General features: G+C 42.7%; 1 protein-coding gene across 5 annotated transcripts in view; it reads left to right on the top strand.

Moving 5' to 3' along the window:
* The window catches only part of LARP4B (La ribonucleoprotein domain family member 4B), a 521,092-nt gene that overhangs the window by 339,034 nt on the left and 167,627 nt on the right, over positions 1–14,431 (top strand). For all 5 annotated transcript variants that reach the window (XM_029588536.1, XM_029588537.1, XM_029588533.1 and 2 more), the window contains one exon: positions 3,206–3,312. In XM_029588536.1, the coding sequence (XP_029444396.1) occupies positions 3,206–3,312 (107 nt within the window). The remainder of the gene's footprint in view (positions 1–3,205; positions 3,313–14,431) is intronic.

The following is a 14,431-nucleotide window of genomic DNA, read 5'->3' as shown; positions in this document are numbered from 1 at the left end:
CACTTCACTTCGAAAGGTGGATACCATTTCTGCTCAGCAGTCCTTGGAACGCATCCCATGGTTGAGCAGTGTACCTGAGGCCTAGTCATCCTCTGCTTCTCGGGCCTGGTGTTTCACATTTTGAATCATACAGGATCTGTAGTGCTGCATGGTTTCAAGCGTGACAAGTCAGCCTTAAGCAGTAGTGGAGAACATGGGCCAGGGTACTGCCCTTGTTGTCCTAGCCTTAATCCAGGATTGGGGGGGTGGGGGGGGGGGCAATGAGTGAGGACATTTGAGGAGAAAGTGTGAAAGGATGGGAGGGGATGCAGGGGGAATGGGTGAGTGGGTGAGTGGGGATGGGATGGGGTGAATGGAGGAGAGAATTGATACTGGGAGGAGGTTGAGGGAATCTTCATTCTTCAGGTCCAGGATCTCTCCACTCCTCTTCCTTCTCCTGATTCTTCTTCCCTCCCCTTCCTCTGTACATCGATCTCACCAATCCCCTCTCCATAATCTGTCCTTTTCTCCTATTCCAAGATCCCTTCTTCAGCTTTCTTCTGAGATCCTTCCCCTTTCTTCATTCTCTATCTCTCTCTACTTCTTCCAGCACCAAACACAATGATAACTTGTTTCCTCCTCCCAACCTCAAAAGAACAAAATAAATTAACCAAACACACAAATGTTAGAAAACTAATTTTATTTCACTTTAGAAAAATAAACATTTAATTTGCAAATTTCTGCAAATTTTTGTAACTGTGCCACGCAATTGCTGAAGAAATTTGAAACACTTGTTGCAGAATCTATCTTTATGCTATTGCAGGAAATGGGGGGGGGGCTGTGGATATGCCACACCAACGCATAGTATCCACTATTTGTTCTGATTTTTCAATAACTGGAATATTCTAGTTAATTTGTTTTTTTGATCAAATGTTTGTAAGTACATCTGATGAATATTAAATATGGACATCTTGAAAACTAAACATAAAAAATGTAAAACATTTGAAAAATGGTTCAAGCAGACACTTGTCATTCCACTTGTCTTATTTTGGTTGAAATTTATAACCCACTAGTGCCTCACTTTCAACAAATTACTTACCCAGTCAATTATGTATTCTAAATTCCATCTTTCATAATTTAAAAATCAGCTTTTTGGGGGGCATTTTTTCCCAATTTTTAGGAAAATCTAGATAGGATGTGAGAGAGAGTTTTTCTTTCTAGAATTTCCCCAAGAATGGGTGGTTGGACAGGACTTGTTGCTTCTGAATGTAAGCAGATTCTTGCTAATTATTCTTTTCTCCAAGTATAAAATCATCTTATTTATATTTTCCTGTATTTTCCTTAGAATTTAATTTAGGTTTCTAAAGCAGTAAATTGCTTGGTTCTGTTTTTAGTTCCCTTTTTAAATATGGGGACTACAAATTTTCTTTGCGAAGTCCTGAAGAGCTTGCTCAATCTATCTTTAGCACTGATAATGGTGGTCAGGTAGATTGGTGAAAATAGCAGTTTGGTCTCTGTTAAGTTAGATTCTCCTTTACAAGATTTTGCTATATGCCTTGGATAATAAAGGCTTTCTACCTTTAGGGCTATTCCACATAGTACAGACTAATTGCTTTTTTAAAATATGTTTCAGGCATCAAGGCACACAGTAGGAAATATCATGTTAACGAAGTCAGGACTTGTCATTTGTTGTTAAAATTTAGGTTCTTTTTCTTTGAGACTATAGTTAGTTCCATTTAGAATACAGTTTAATGATGTGGTTGATATTCAAAGGCTTTGCCTCGCTAACTTTGGAGTTCTCCAGACAAAAGCCAAAATGGGAATATTCTTCCTTCCTCTCCTCCCCCAAGCGAATAAATTTTGTGCTTACAAAATTTCCCTGGATAAAAAGAAGTGATACTCTTCGGTTAAAATTTATGCATATATGTCTGGTTGAAAAAATACATGTCTTAAAGTTATCCAGACAAAGATATGTGCATAACTTTATTCAGGTATGTTAAGGGGCAGATTTATGTGGGTCAATCCCACTGAATACAGGATAAAGTTACATGCATATCTTTACCTGGATAACACAACTCATATGCTAGCTCTCTGAATATTGACCATGATGAATTTTTATTAACTTTAAGTGCAGCTGTACTAGATTTGTCAAGTAATCATGCAGTTAAATTTTGCTAAAATTTTATTTGAAAATTGATAACATTTAAAATAAAAATAGAGAATCTCATTGATTTTGGATTATAGCTTAGAGTAAATATAGACTTTTAACTTCTCCTTTGTGAATTGACAGTTGTGTACCACAAATATACAATATAAAATGATTTATCTATAACTTGAGCATTCTGGCTTATGTTTAAAGGGGGCATATTTTTGTAGAGTTACTATAAATATATATTATGTTGTTGAAGCAGTGTGTTTTCAAAGTGAGTCCAGTTTTGTTTTGTATGTCTTTTTTTTTTGGGGGGGGGGGGGGGGGGGGCAGGGGGTTAAAACTGGTCTCTAACGAAAATACCCCCAAATTTTCTGGTGTTAAATACAAAAAAATAAAAAAGGTCTCCTTGAAAGCCGTCTAACTCCTCTCTCGCCTGTGAAAGAGAAGCCTGGTGCCCATATGGCCAAACAACAAAATAGCCCCAGGTGTCCCTAAGACGAATGCAAAAATGACATTAATTTGATGCCATCTGGCAGGCCTCTAGTGCCATTTCTACTGTGCCAGGATTGAGGACAGGAGCAAGTGGCTATGCCCTGCTCTTCTGACTGCTGGGCCCTAGGAATTGGGGTATGTAGGGGCCAGGGAAGTACCTGACCCCTGGAAAAATGTGAGTGGGAGTCACAGGGTTCAGTGGAGGCCCACCAAAGTAGGCCTAGGTCCCTGTCAGGATTCTGAATGATCAAGGTGTGATCAGAGAGGCTCCCCCAGCTTCTTTTTCCCTGGCGGGAGGGGTTAGAGGGCACCTGATGGCCTGTTTTATATATTTGTTTGCGTTTTTTTAGCATCTGTTTTTTTTGGGGGGAGTCAGGAAATCAACCAAAACAAAACCCTGAAATGAAAAAACAAAATTTAAGCCCTACACATCCCTAATATCATGTTAATAAATGGAAAATGACTGAATTTTACAATAAACTAAGCTTCAAAATCAGTCTCCTATGCTGTCATTTATATTAATTTTTTTTTTTAAATGTATAGGCCTTTAAGGCTGAAGTACTGTACTTTTTTGTTTTATAGGTAACGCCTTTTCCAAATACTGGATTTATCAATGGGTTTACATCTCCAACCTTCAAACCTACTGCATCACCTCTGACTTCACTCAGACAGTATCCTCCCAGAAACAGGTAATCCAGAAAGGTTAAAGTTGTATAAGTAAGTGTAGATAATTATTGGTCTTAAACAAGCCATGCTAAAGTTGCTTTTGTTTAGTTTAATAATATACCACAGTTTATCAAACATCACAGCAGCATACAAAAAAATAATATAGATAGTACTGAATCCTATTTAGACAGTATCTAAGAATGTGTAGAGCCATGCATTTGGAGTGCAGGAATCCAAAGGAGCTGTACATGATGGGGGGCCAAGGATTGATTGTACACGGACTAGAGAGAGACCTTGAGATAAGTGTCTAATGATCTAAGATAGCGAAGCTATGAGACAAGGCAGTGGCTAAGACCAGAGGGCTGCTGGACTGCACAAAGAAGGATTACCAGTAGGAAAAAGGTGGTAATGCCCCTGTGCAGGTCATTGATGATGCCTCACCTTGAGTACTGTGTTCAGTTCTGGAGACCGTATCTCAAAAAGAATAGAGAAGGATGGAAGCAGTTCAGAGAGGCAACCAAAATGGTATGGGATCTGCCCTGAAAGACTTACGAATTGAGACTGGAGGACTTAAATATGTATGTCCTGGAAGAGAGGAGAGACAGGAGCGATTATAATATAACTTTTAAATTCCTGGAAATTATAAATGATGCATGAGAATCAAACCTTTTCCGATGGAAAGTAAGCTGTAGAACTAGAAGTTGTGACATGAAACTCCAAAGGGGTAGACTAAGGAAAAGGTCAGGAAATATTTCTTCACAGAAAGGATGATGGATGCATAGAATGTCTTACTGAAAGAAATGTTGAAGATGAGAATGGCAATGGAATTCAAAAGGTCATGGGATAAACATAGAAGATCCATAATGACTAAAAGATGGAAATAAGGAAACAGGGTAACTTTTTGTTAACTTAAATTGTAACATTTCTGCATGAAGTGATAGTTACTACCCTAAACAACTTGTTGGGCAGGCTGAATGGACCATTTGTATCTTTATCCCAGGACAAGCAGGATGCTAGTCCTCACATATGGGTGACGTCACTGACAGAGCCCTATTGCGGGAAAACTTTCTGTCAAAGTTTCTAGAAACTTTTGACTGGCACTCTGAGCCCACTGAGCATGCCCAGCATGCCATGATATTCTCTGCCACAGGGGTCTCTCTTCAGTCTTCGTTTTTCCGCGCTGCTGTAAGCATCGTGGAGATAGGAGTCCTATGAGGGAACTCACAGATTTTCTGACTGAAAAGTCACTGATTTCAAAATAATTTTTCTCCCACAAGGGATTTCTCTCTCATTTCCACCGGACGGTGAGAAATTAGTCTCGTTTTTACTGTAAGTAAAAACTTTTTTTCTCTCAAAATTTTTCTCCCTCTTTTCATCGACGGTTGTTGGTAAAAAGATGGCTTCGGGGTTTAAAAAATGTCCGATCTGCAATCTGACTATGTCCGTAACAGACCCACACCTTGAGTGTGTTCTCTGTTTAGGGGACAAGCACGATGTCTCATCCTGCCCTCAATCTCAGCTTACCATAACAAGATGGGAGATGCACCAATATCCATACAACTTTTGTCAGCAGAATGGGACCTGAATCTGGTCTTAACAAGGCTCATGCGTTCTCCTTTTGAACCCATGAATTCCTGTGACCTTAAATTTCTTACGTGGAAGACTATCTTCCTTATAGCCATTACATCATCTAGAAGGGTTAGTGAGGAACAAGCACTTGTCATGTACTCATCCTATACAAAATTCCTACATGACAGAGTGGTTCTCCGAACTCATCCAAAATTCCTTCCCAAGGTAGTTACAGAATTCCACTTGAACCAATCCATAGTTTTACCCACATTCTTTCCAAGGCCTCATTCTCACCAAGGGGAATGGGCCTTACATACCTTGGACTGTAAGCGTGCGCTAGCATTTTACTTAGACCGCACTGCAGTCAATAGTGAGGATGTAGTCCTCACGAAACCCACCCGCCGCCCCGCGGAGTTGGGTCTCATACCTTTTATTTTATTTTTGTAAAGCTTATTGCTACATACGAGACTGAAGAGAGACCCCTGTGGCAGAGAATATCATGGCATGCTCAGTGGGCTCAGAGTGCCAGTCAAAAGTTTCTAGAAACTTTGACAGAAAGTTTTCCCGCAATAGGGCTCCATCAATGACGTCACCCATACGTGAGGACTACATCCTGCTGTCCTGGGATAACACCTATTACAAGGTAAGCAATTTTGCTTTATCTGCTGTCATTTACTATATAAATATAGACATTATACCATAACTACAATCTCATAAATATAAGCATTACTAATTCCACATCACACTATAATTCAGAACTAAATAACCAAACATAATAAAATATAGCAGTTCTAAAACCATGAATGTTAAGTATACACTCAAAATCTAAAAACTACAATAGAGTACTGTTTATCTGGAGTGGTTGGGACCAAGACCATTCTGGCTAAATATTTTTTCCCCTCCTGTAAGAAACGTTATTGTCTTCCGAAGCCTATCTCTTCTTTTACGTCATCCTGCTCCTGGTTCTTCTCCTTCATAGTTCATAGGTCAAATTAGCTGATTGAAGTGCATGGTGCTCCAAAGATTGATCATATGAGCCCAACTTTTTACACTCTCTGTGGTACATGGTTTTCACATTTAACTGATCCCACAGAGATTTATGCTGGGATTTTATAAACTGTGTGGTGGGAGCTGCATAGTTTGTAAAATAGCTTGTATTTATGTCCCAAAAATATGCACATATGTTTTGATATGCATATGTATTTGTAATGTAGGGAAACACGTACTCACTCTACCCATTTAAATAATATTTGTTATATTTTACAAGCATAATAGCACAGAATTAAACATGATGACAGGTATATTTGTAAGTATGCATGTACACTATTATGAAAATACTTAGGTGTACATGTATTTGCAATTGCCAGTTCACCTAGAAGTCCATTTTCAGCAGCTATGCAGCTTGGATAGTTAGCCAGATAAACATTCCCGGCTATCTTAAAGTTAGCAGGTTATGTCTAACCGGCTAACTTTTAGACAGCCCTACCAGAGTTAGGCACATAGATTAAGCTTATGTGGCTAACTCTCTGCTCCACCCAGAAATGCCTACCGCCCACCCCCAGAATGCCCCCCAACTTATATGGCTAAATTCTAGCTGATTAAGTCATTATGCAGCTAGAATTTAGCTGCATGCTGCTTTCAGTATAGCCAGGTAGTTTCTCTAGCACTTCATCCTGAAGCCTATCAGATTACCCAGACCTCCCACCCAAAAACTCCATACAAAAGTTAAGTCCTATTTCAGTTGTGCAATTAAATAGTGTAAAAGTGTTCAGACAAATTTAGCAATGTATGCAAGTGTACCTCTTACAAAATAGCAACTTGCACATGTACTTGAGAGCCCCATCAAGAATGCTATTGGACCTCCCCTTTCTTTTCCTTTAAAATGTATACATGATATTGCAAGTTTGCACACACTCATGAGACTTATAAAATATCAGATATGCACATGCATTCTATTTTTATTGAAAATTCTGTCCTGTATGTATTAATCTGTGGAGCTCCCTGTGAATCTCAAACGACTGATCTAAGTTGTGAACTGCATGGTGTCAGAGGGCTGATGGCTGGAGGATTGGGTAGGAGAAAAGCCTGGCTAGAGATCTATTTTCCAGATAATGAATTTGTTAAATCAAATACAGTAGACTAGAACACCATTCCTCAAAGTTTACAATTAAAAAAAAAAATCACTTAACATAAATGACCTTATAAGTTTCTTTCTGAGCAGGTAGTAACTACAGGAATTCACAATAAATTCAATAAATTTGTTCCACTCTCAAAAATTTCTACATACACTGAAGCTATTGTTTGGAAGTGGTATTAATGAATTTTTGGAATTTTCTTACTAATTTATTACAAGTACATGTTCAGTGTATCTTTAAAAGACCCTTTGTTATAAAGTGACCCCTTTTACCTTTAAAAGAAAAGGCAATGAGCCCACCAAACATGTAATAGTTTGGTGTTCTTCAATTTATCCAAAATTCCCTTTTTCCAAGGAGGAGAATGATGTGAAGAGCAGTCAGCCTTTCACTCAGTTCCCTCCCAACTCAGAGCCTTCTGGAATGAATTCTTTGTAAATGGTCCAACTGTTTAACAAGTCATATTTATTTCCAGGGGTTTATTTACCAACCATCAGCAGCAGGACAGAATTGATGCTAAATCTAAAAAGAATAAAGGAAAAAATAGTTGTTTCTAGGCTCTCCTTGCTATTCTTGGAACACTTTAGAGCAGAGGAACAGTTCAGCAATCTAAAATAGGTATCACAATTGTGTATTAGTAAACCTATGATAAAGAAATATTCATAGAATGCCAAGTTATTTAAGTAGGTATATAGCATTTAAACAAAAGACTTGATTTAGTAAAGCTTTCCTCTCTTCTGTTCTGTTACAGGAAAAACCTGTAAAGAGCAGTTCATCTATTCAGACTGTAAATGCCATAAAAACACAAATCTATAAAATGACCAAATTGATTATAGATCTTTTTGAATGTTACTTATTTCCTAATATACACATCTGATACTTTTAATTATGTTTCAGACAAAGAAATGAATCAATTGGTTTTGTCTGATGCTGTGAATTCCTTGTTATGTTGAATAGAGGAAAGTTTTTGTGTTTCTTTGCATTCATTTCTAAGACAATACAGTTTAAACAAGTAGCAAAAGTGTGTATAATAAAGTTTAGGGTTTGAACTGCAGGGGCAAGACTTGGGTGTGATGGATGGAAAAAGACATAAAGAAGCCAGAGGCATGACAAGAGTCAAGCAGTAAAATTTAGAGGCAAGGTTGGGAGCAGAGGGTGACTGGAAATGTAGCAGTGATAGGGGGAGTAGGTTGAAGGAGCAGAAATACAGAAAAGAGGGATGAATATATATGGAGGAAGAGTTTATAGGAGACTTGGAAGATAAACAGCTTCTGGGGTCAAGGGTATGGGGGGTTTGAAGTTAGAAGATCAGTATCTCATTCTTAGCTACTCTCCCAGGTCTTTCTTAGAAGAGTGTAGTAGCGCAGGAGTTTGAGAAGCAGAGTGGAGAAGTGGTCTGCAAAGAAGACTTTTGCTGATCAGTAGTGGTGAGGTAGGGGCTGATGTGAAGGAGCAGGCAACAGCTTTTAGAGAAATTAGTTTGAAAATCAGAAGGGAGGGGGAAATCTATCATTCTCCCAGGACAAGCAGGATGGTAGTCCTCACATGGGTGATGGATGGAGCCCTATCACGGAACACTTTTGTCAAAGTTTCTAGAACTTTGGCACACTGAGCATGCTCAGCATGCCACTAACCCTGCATCCAAGCTGGGGTCCCCCTTCAGTCTCTTTTTTTTTTTTTTCACGCAGCAGTTGCCTCGCAGTTGTTAGAAGCTCTGTGAGAATTTCTCATAACTTTTTCCTCACGGAACTTTTTTCTCTCATTTTCAAAACATTTTTCCCCGTCCCGGGGTTCCCCATCGACCGCTGTCCTCTGATAATGTCGGTCAATTTACCACATTCTTTGTGGTCGTTTCCCGGCAGTGTTTCCTCGAGAAGGCAAAACTCTCAATTCGGAAGTGCCCAGAGTGCCCGAGGACTATGTCCATTACGGACCCTCACGACGTCTGCGTCTTATGCTTGGGGCCTTCCCATGATGTCCAACGGTGCACCAGTTGTGCCCAAATGACCCCAAAAGGCCACCGGGCCCACTTAGAAAAGATGGAACACCTGTTCAAATCTAAGCGCTCGTCTGTCTACTCCGGCCAAGAGTGCACAGAGTCGGAAGCTGCTGTCTTCATCGACTCAGTCTCCATCGACTTCTCAACACCGTCGAGACACTGGTGACTGGCCGTTACCAGCATCTTCGCACTCAAAGGCATCATCATCCTCATCCTCTGTGCTGGAGAAGGACCCGGCCGAACATCGAGAAAAGTGCCGTCATCGACACCGACGTGTGCTTTCATCCGATGCCGGCACCGAGAAGGCATCGACTGAGCCGCCGTCCAAGAAGTCCCGGGGAGAGGAGCCCCCCCCCCCCCCCAAATCCTCCTCTGGACTCGGGACATCCAGGCGTTCCCCACCTGCACTGGTGCTGGGAGCCGAGACTCCACAAATTTCTGTGGACCCTCCGGCAATGCCTATTCAGCCTCCAATCCCGGTGACTGTGTTACCAACACCAGCCTTTCAGGAGGAATTGGACCGGATAGTCCAAGAGGCAGTCCTTCTGGCACTTCAAGGATTCCAATCACCACCGGCGCCGACTCCCATGCCGACACCTAATCCGGTGCCTACCATGCTGGCTCCACTCCTCGAAAGATTGGACATCCTGATCGGTGCACTTCCATCGGTGCCCGTTCCTTCCAGACTAGCGGCACCTCCGAGAACATCGATTTCCCCCACCACCATCGATCCAGATTCCTTTGTCTTCGGACGAGGAAGAGCCTCCACCGATGCCGGAGCCGATTCCAGGACCATCTGGTGCTTTTACACACCGACCATCGAAACACCGATACCAACGGTGCCACCGCCGTCCTCTGTGCCGCCTCCCCCTGTCTCGGTGCCTCCATCTTTTCCATCGGTGTCACCTCCAGATCTAGCTGGATTTGGACTTTTACCTCCATCTGAAGGCCCACAGGGTGTAGGAGACCCACCATACGACCCTTGGGGTGACAATGCCTCTGACTCTCAAGACTCAGAAGACCTGTCAGCACCTTCACCCCCAGAAGAACTCCACCACTCCCCTCCAGAAGACCTCACATTTACAAACTTCATAAGAGATGTCTGAAACCATCCCTTTTAAACTTCAAATGGAGGAGGATGCCAGGCATAAAATGCTGGAAGTGCTCCAGTTCGTGGATGCCCCCGAGGAGGTGATGGCAGTTCCAGTCCATGAAGTTCTGCTCGACCTGTTACACCAGTGAATAGGAAAACCGACGCCACGTACCTAGTTCAGTCAGCTCCAAGTTTACAAATCTTCTGACTTACACCAAGAAGTCCAGGACAGGTTGGCAGATCTTCCATGCACAGGGGACAAATCTCTTTGGCAAGAAAATTCAGGAGGCATTGGCACAACTCAAAAATCACCATGAGACCTTGCGCCAACTGTCCACTGTCCCCTCAGACTTCCCGTCTACCGCCAAGAGGCCATTCAGAAGAGAACCTAAGAGGCTATCCTCTAAACCGCGTAGGTATTACCCTCCTCCATCTCGCACACGACTGTCCAGACCCTCTCAAAGAGGTCATCCTCGTCAGCATAGACGCCCAAAAGCCAACCAGCTTCTCAGACTGGTTCTGCATTGGGGTTTTGACGCCCTTCTAGAGAGCAGCAGTCAACCCCCGCCTCCGACAATATTTCCTGTGGGAGGCTGCCTGTGCTACTTTGCCAACACATGGCACACAATCACCACCGACCAATGGGTCATTTCTGTGGTTGCCTACAGTTAAAATCTAAATTTCCTTACACAATCACCGGACTCTTCTCCGTGTCCAGCGTGGAGTCTAACCGACCACACGCCACTTCTCGAGGCAGAACTCTTGATTCTCCAGCAGTCCAAGGTCTTGGAACCAGTTCCCCGACTGTAGCGAGGAAAAGGGTTCTACTATCAGTATTTTCTAATTCTAAAAACGTCAGGCAGCATACGTCCTATACTGGACCTCTACGCCCTAAACAAACATCTTCGCAAGGAAAAGTTCAGGATGGTTACCTTGGGCGCTACGCTCCCTCTCCTACAAAGGGGAGATTGGCTCTGCTCTCTAGATCTTCAGGAGGCATATGCCTATATAGTCATATCCCCCCTCCTCTTCGAAAATACCTCAGATTCATAGTAGTTCACAGATATTTCAATACAGAGTGCTACCGTTCGTCCTAGTGTCAGCACCCCAAGTGTTTACAAAGTGCTTGGCAGTAGTAGCAGCTTACCTAAGGCAGCACAGTATCCATGTCTATCTGTATCTAGACGATTGGCTACTCAGAGGTCCATCCAAGGAGATAGTACTTCAATCCCTCCATCTTACCATACGCCTGCTACAATCCTTGGGGTTTCTCACAAACTATCCCAAATCACATCTGACTCCATCATGCACCCTCTTGTTCATCAGAGTAGATCTCAACACCATTCAATCCAGAGCATTCCTCCTGAAGGACTAAGCACGCACACTGACAGCCTTAGCCAAAGCAATTCAGACTCGCCGCACTACTACAGCTCGTCATCTGCTAAACTTGTTAGGGCACATGGCTTCTACAGTTCACGTTACACAATCGCTTCACTAGCCATGAGAGTAATACAATGGACTTTAAAGTTCCAGTGGTCCCAATCACACCAACATTTGTCCCATATTGTCCACGTTACCAGCCAGCTTCGACTTTCACTAGTTTGATGATACAGGCGTCCAATCATCAGATAGGACTACCTTTTCAACCTCCAGTTCCTCAGATTACTTTAACCACAGATGCCTCCAACCTGGGTTGGAGAGCCCATGTCAACAATCTACAAACCCAGGGAACCTGGACCACAGCAGAAGCAAACCACATGATACATTTTCTGGAGCTCAGGGCGATACGGTATGCCCTATTCGCTTTTCAGGATTGCCTATCCAGCAAGGTATTCCTAATTCAAACAGACAACCAGGTAGCGACGTGGTACCTCAACAAACAAGGGGGCACAGGCTGTTACCTGCTGTGCCAAGAGGCAGCACAGATCTGGGCCTGGGCTCTCTTTCATTCCATGATACTGAGAGCAACCTACCTGGCAGGCGTGGACAATGTGATGGCGGACAATCTCAGCCGGACCTTTCATCCCCATGAATGGTCCCTAGATCCCACTGTAGCAAACACGATTCTCCACCAGTGGGGCCACCCACACACAGACCTTTGTGTCAATTCACAACCACAAAGTTAGACCAGTTCTTCTCTCTACACCTCAGCCGCGAGACACCTGCAAGGGATGCCTTCGCCCAATCATGGGCAACGGGTCTTCTATATGCATACCCTTTGGAGCTATATGCATATAGAACTGGTCTTCTGTATGCATACCATCCGATTCCACTCATCAGCAAAATTTCCTTGCAAGCCACACATGGGGCATGAGAATACCTTTGATCTTGACAGAATGGATTACTTTAGTATGAAAGGATGATAGTCTTCTATGAAAGAGAGACTTCTGGTGCAGAGAGGTTCTGCAGGTATTGATGGTCAGTTCCAGCACCAGTCAGTGGAACTCTTCAATGTGGACAGTGCAGAATGCACCTTTTCCTACTAATTCGACATTTGCAAATACTGAGGTCCTGAGTTTTTTCTCAGTGCAGCCAGTATTGACAGCCATCAGTGAGGGTGAGCCTATATGGGTTTCCAAAGGGGATGTCTCTCCTCTGCAGAGTCCCTCAACCTATAGGGGGGGCCCAGCTGTCAGAGGAAGAATTTCTCTACCTCCTAAAGCCCTGGTGACGAGAGATGGACTTTGGAATATCTCTTGTCCAGGATATAGAAACTTGTCCCTCATGTTGGGGCTCCACAGAGTGCACTAGGGGCTCATGCTTGTCCTCTGGGCCTCCCAGCAGAGGGGATGAATCCCTGTAATGAGATGGTGGAGCTGCCTCCCTAAGGGGAGTCCTTTCATAGCTCCAAAGGAAAACAAATCATTTTGAGTTTCTCTTGGGCATTTCCCCCTCAGACCAGAAGAGATCTCCTCCACGTTCTCCTTATTGTCTTGTTCTTGGTTGAGTGTTCCTCCTTGTTTGGATTAGATGGATTTGACAAGGATTTTGTTCAGATCCTCCCTACCTGACTTACCTGATCATACATCTCCAGTGGAAGATATAATTTACTCCCATTTTCTGGATAAATTAGCAAAAAGATTGGCCATCAGTAAGAGAAAGCAGGATTCAAGAATGGATGTTTTCAGTTTGCTAGAATTTCTTCAGCCCCCCTCCCCCAGAGATTGTGTGTCACAATCCATAGCCTCTTTGAGGCTCTGCAAATAGATATGGCAGGCCCGATCTTCCATTGGCCCAAAAGATTGATTTAAAATATTTTGGGGTAGTCCATCTGCTGCATCACTCTGGTGATGAAGTCTGGATTTAAAAAAATTAAGCGTACACGGGACCTCTCTAACATGCATCCTGGGAAGGGTACCAAGGCATTGGACACATTTGAGATTTTCAGGTTCCATGTTTAGCACTTGGATTGTGACACCAGGTGTTTGTGGTTCAATATCTGAGAGTGCATCGAGAAGCTGAAGCTGTTAACTGAGTTGTCAGACCTGGATCATGCTGACTTTGCCATGCTGTAGAGGACACAGAAAATGGAGAAGCATTTCATGTGCTCCATGTATAAAACCTTTGACACTGTGGCCAGATCTCTGTTGGTTGGCATGCAGAGACTTGTGTAGTTGAGAGTGAGCAGCATCCGTGAAGAAATACATGGCTACCTGGTAAATGTGCCCTGTATGGGGAAAATGTGTTAATAAACAAGGTGCAGAGGAGACAGTGGCTCTGATCAATTCACTCTACAGTTCTCCTCAGTAGCCAGGGATCAACCAGCTCGTCCTAGACACAAGTACTTCCAGCCTTTTCATTCATTGAACCCCCACCCCCACCTACTCTATAGCAGTAGCTACCTGCTAGATGTCAGCAGAGGAAGAAGCGTCAGCCAAAGGCCCAGCAGCAATCACAGTCTAATTCTGGCACCAGGTTTTTATTTATTTATTTATTTATAATTTTCAATTGCATAATCATGAATAACATTCAATACAATATAGTATTGCAACAATAAATTTCAAACAGAACGTGAATATATCATGTTAATGTAATAAATCCCAATTTTTGAAATCATTCATACTGTTGAAAAAGAAATATAAACAAAAGTCCAACCTACTAACAGCTCAATACAGTAAAGTGCGGCCGCGGTTACCCTGCTCCTAACCGGCTTTCTACTCACTTTCCGGCCGCGTTAGCCCTTCCTGCGATACACTATGCCCTTTAATCCATCCTTACCGCCTCTTTAAATCCCCGGGTAACCCCTTCCGCATGCGGCATGTATATCAGATGTAAACTATCGAATTAGCTATTCCCTCCCATACAGTAACACGCGCCCTGACTATCGCTATTTTACCCTGCCGTTTTGC

Source organism: Rhinatrema bivittatum, chromosome 2 (assembly GCF_901001135.1).
Source record: "Rhinatrema bivittatum chromosome 2, aRhiBiv1.1, whole genome shotgun sequence".
NCBI lineage: Eukaryota > Metazoa > Chordata > Amphibia > Gymnophiona > Rhinatrematidae > Rhinatrema > Rhinatrema bivittatum.
The sequence above is the reverse complement of the archived record's forward strand: the minus strand, read 5'-3'. Positions and strand labels throughout refer to the sequence as shown.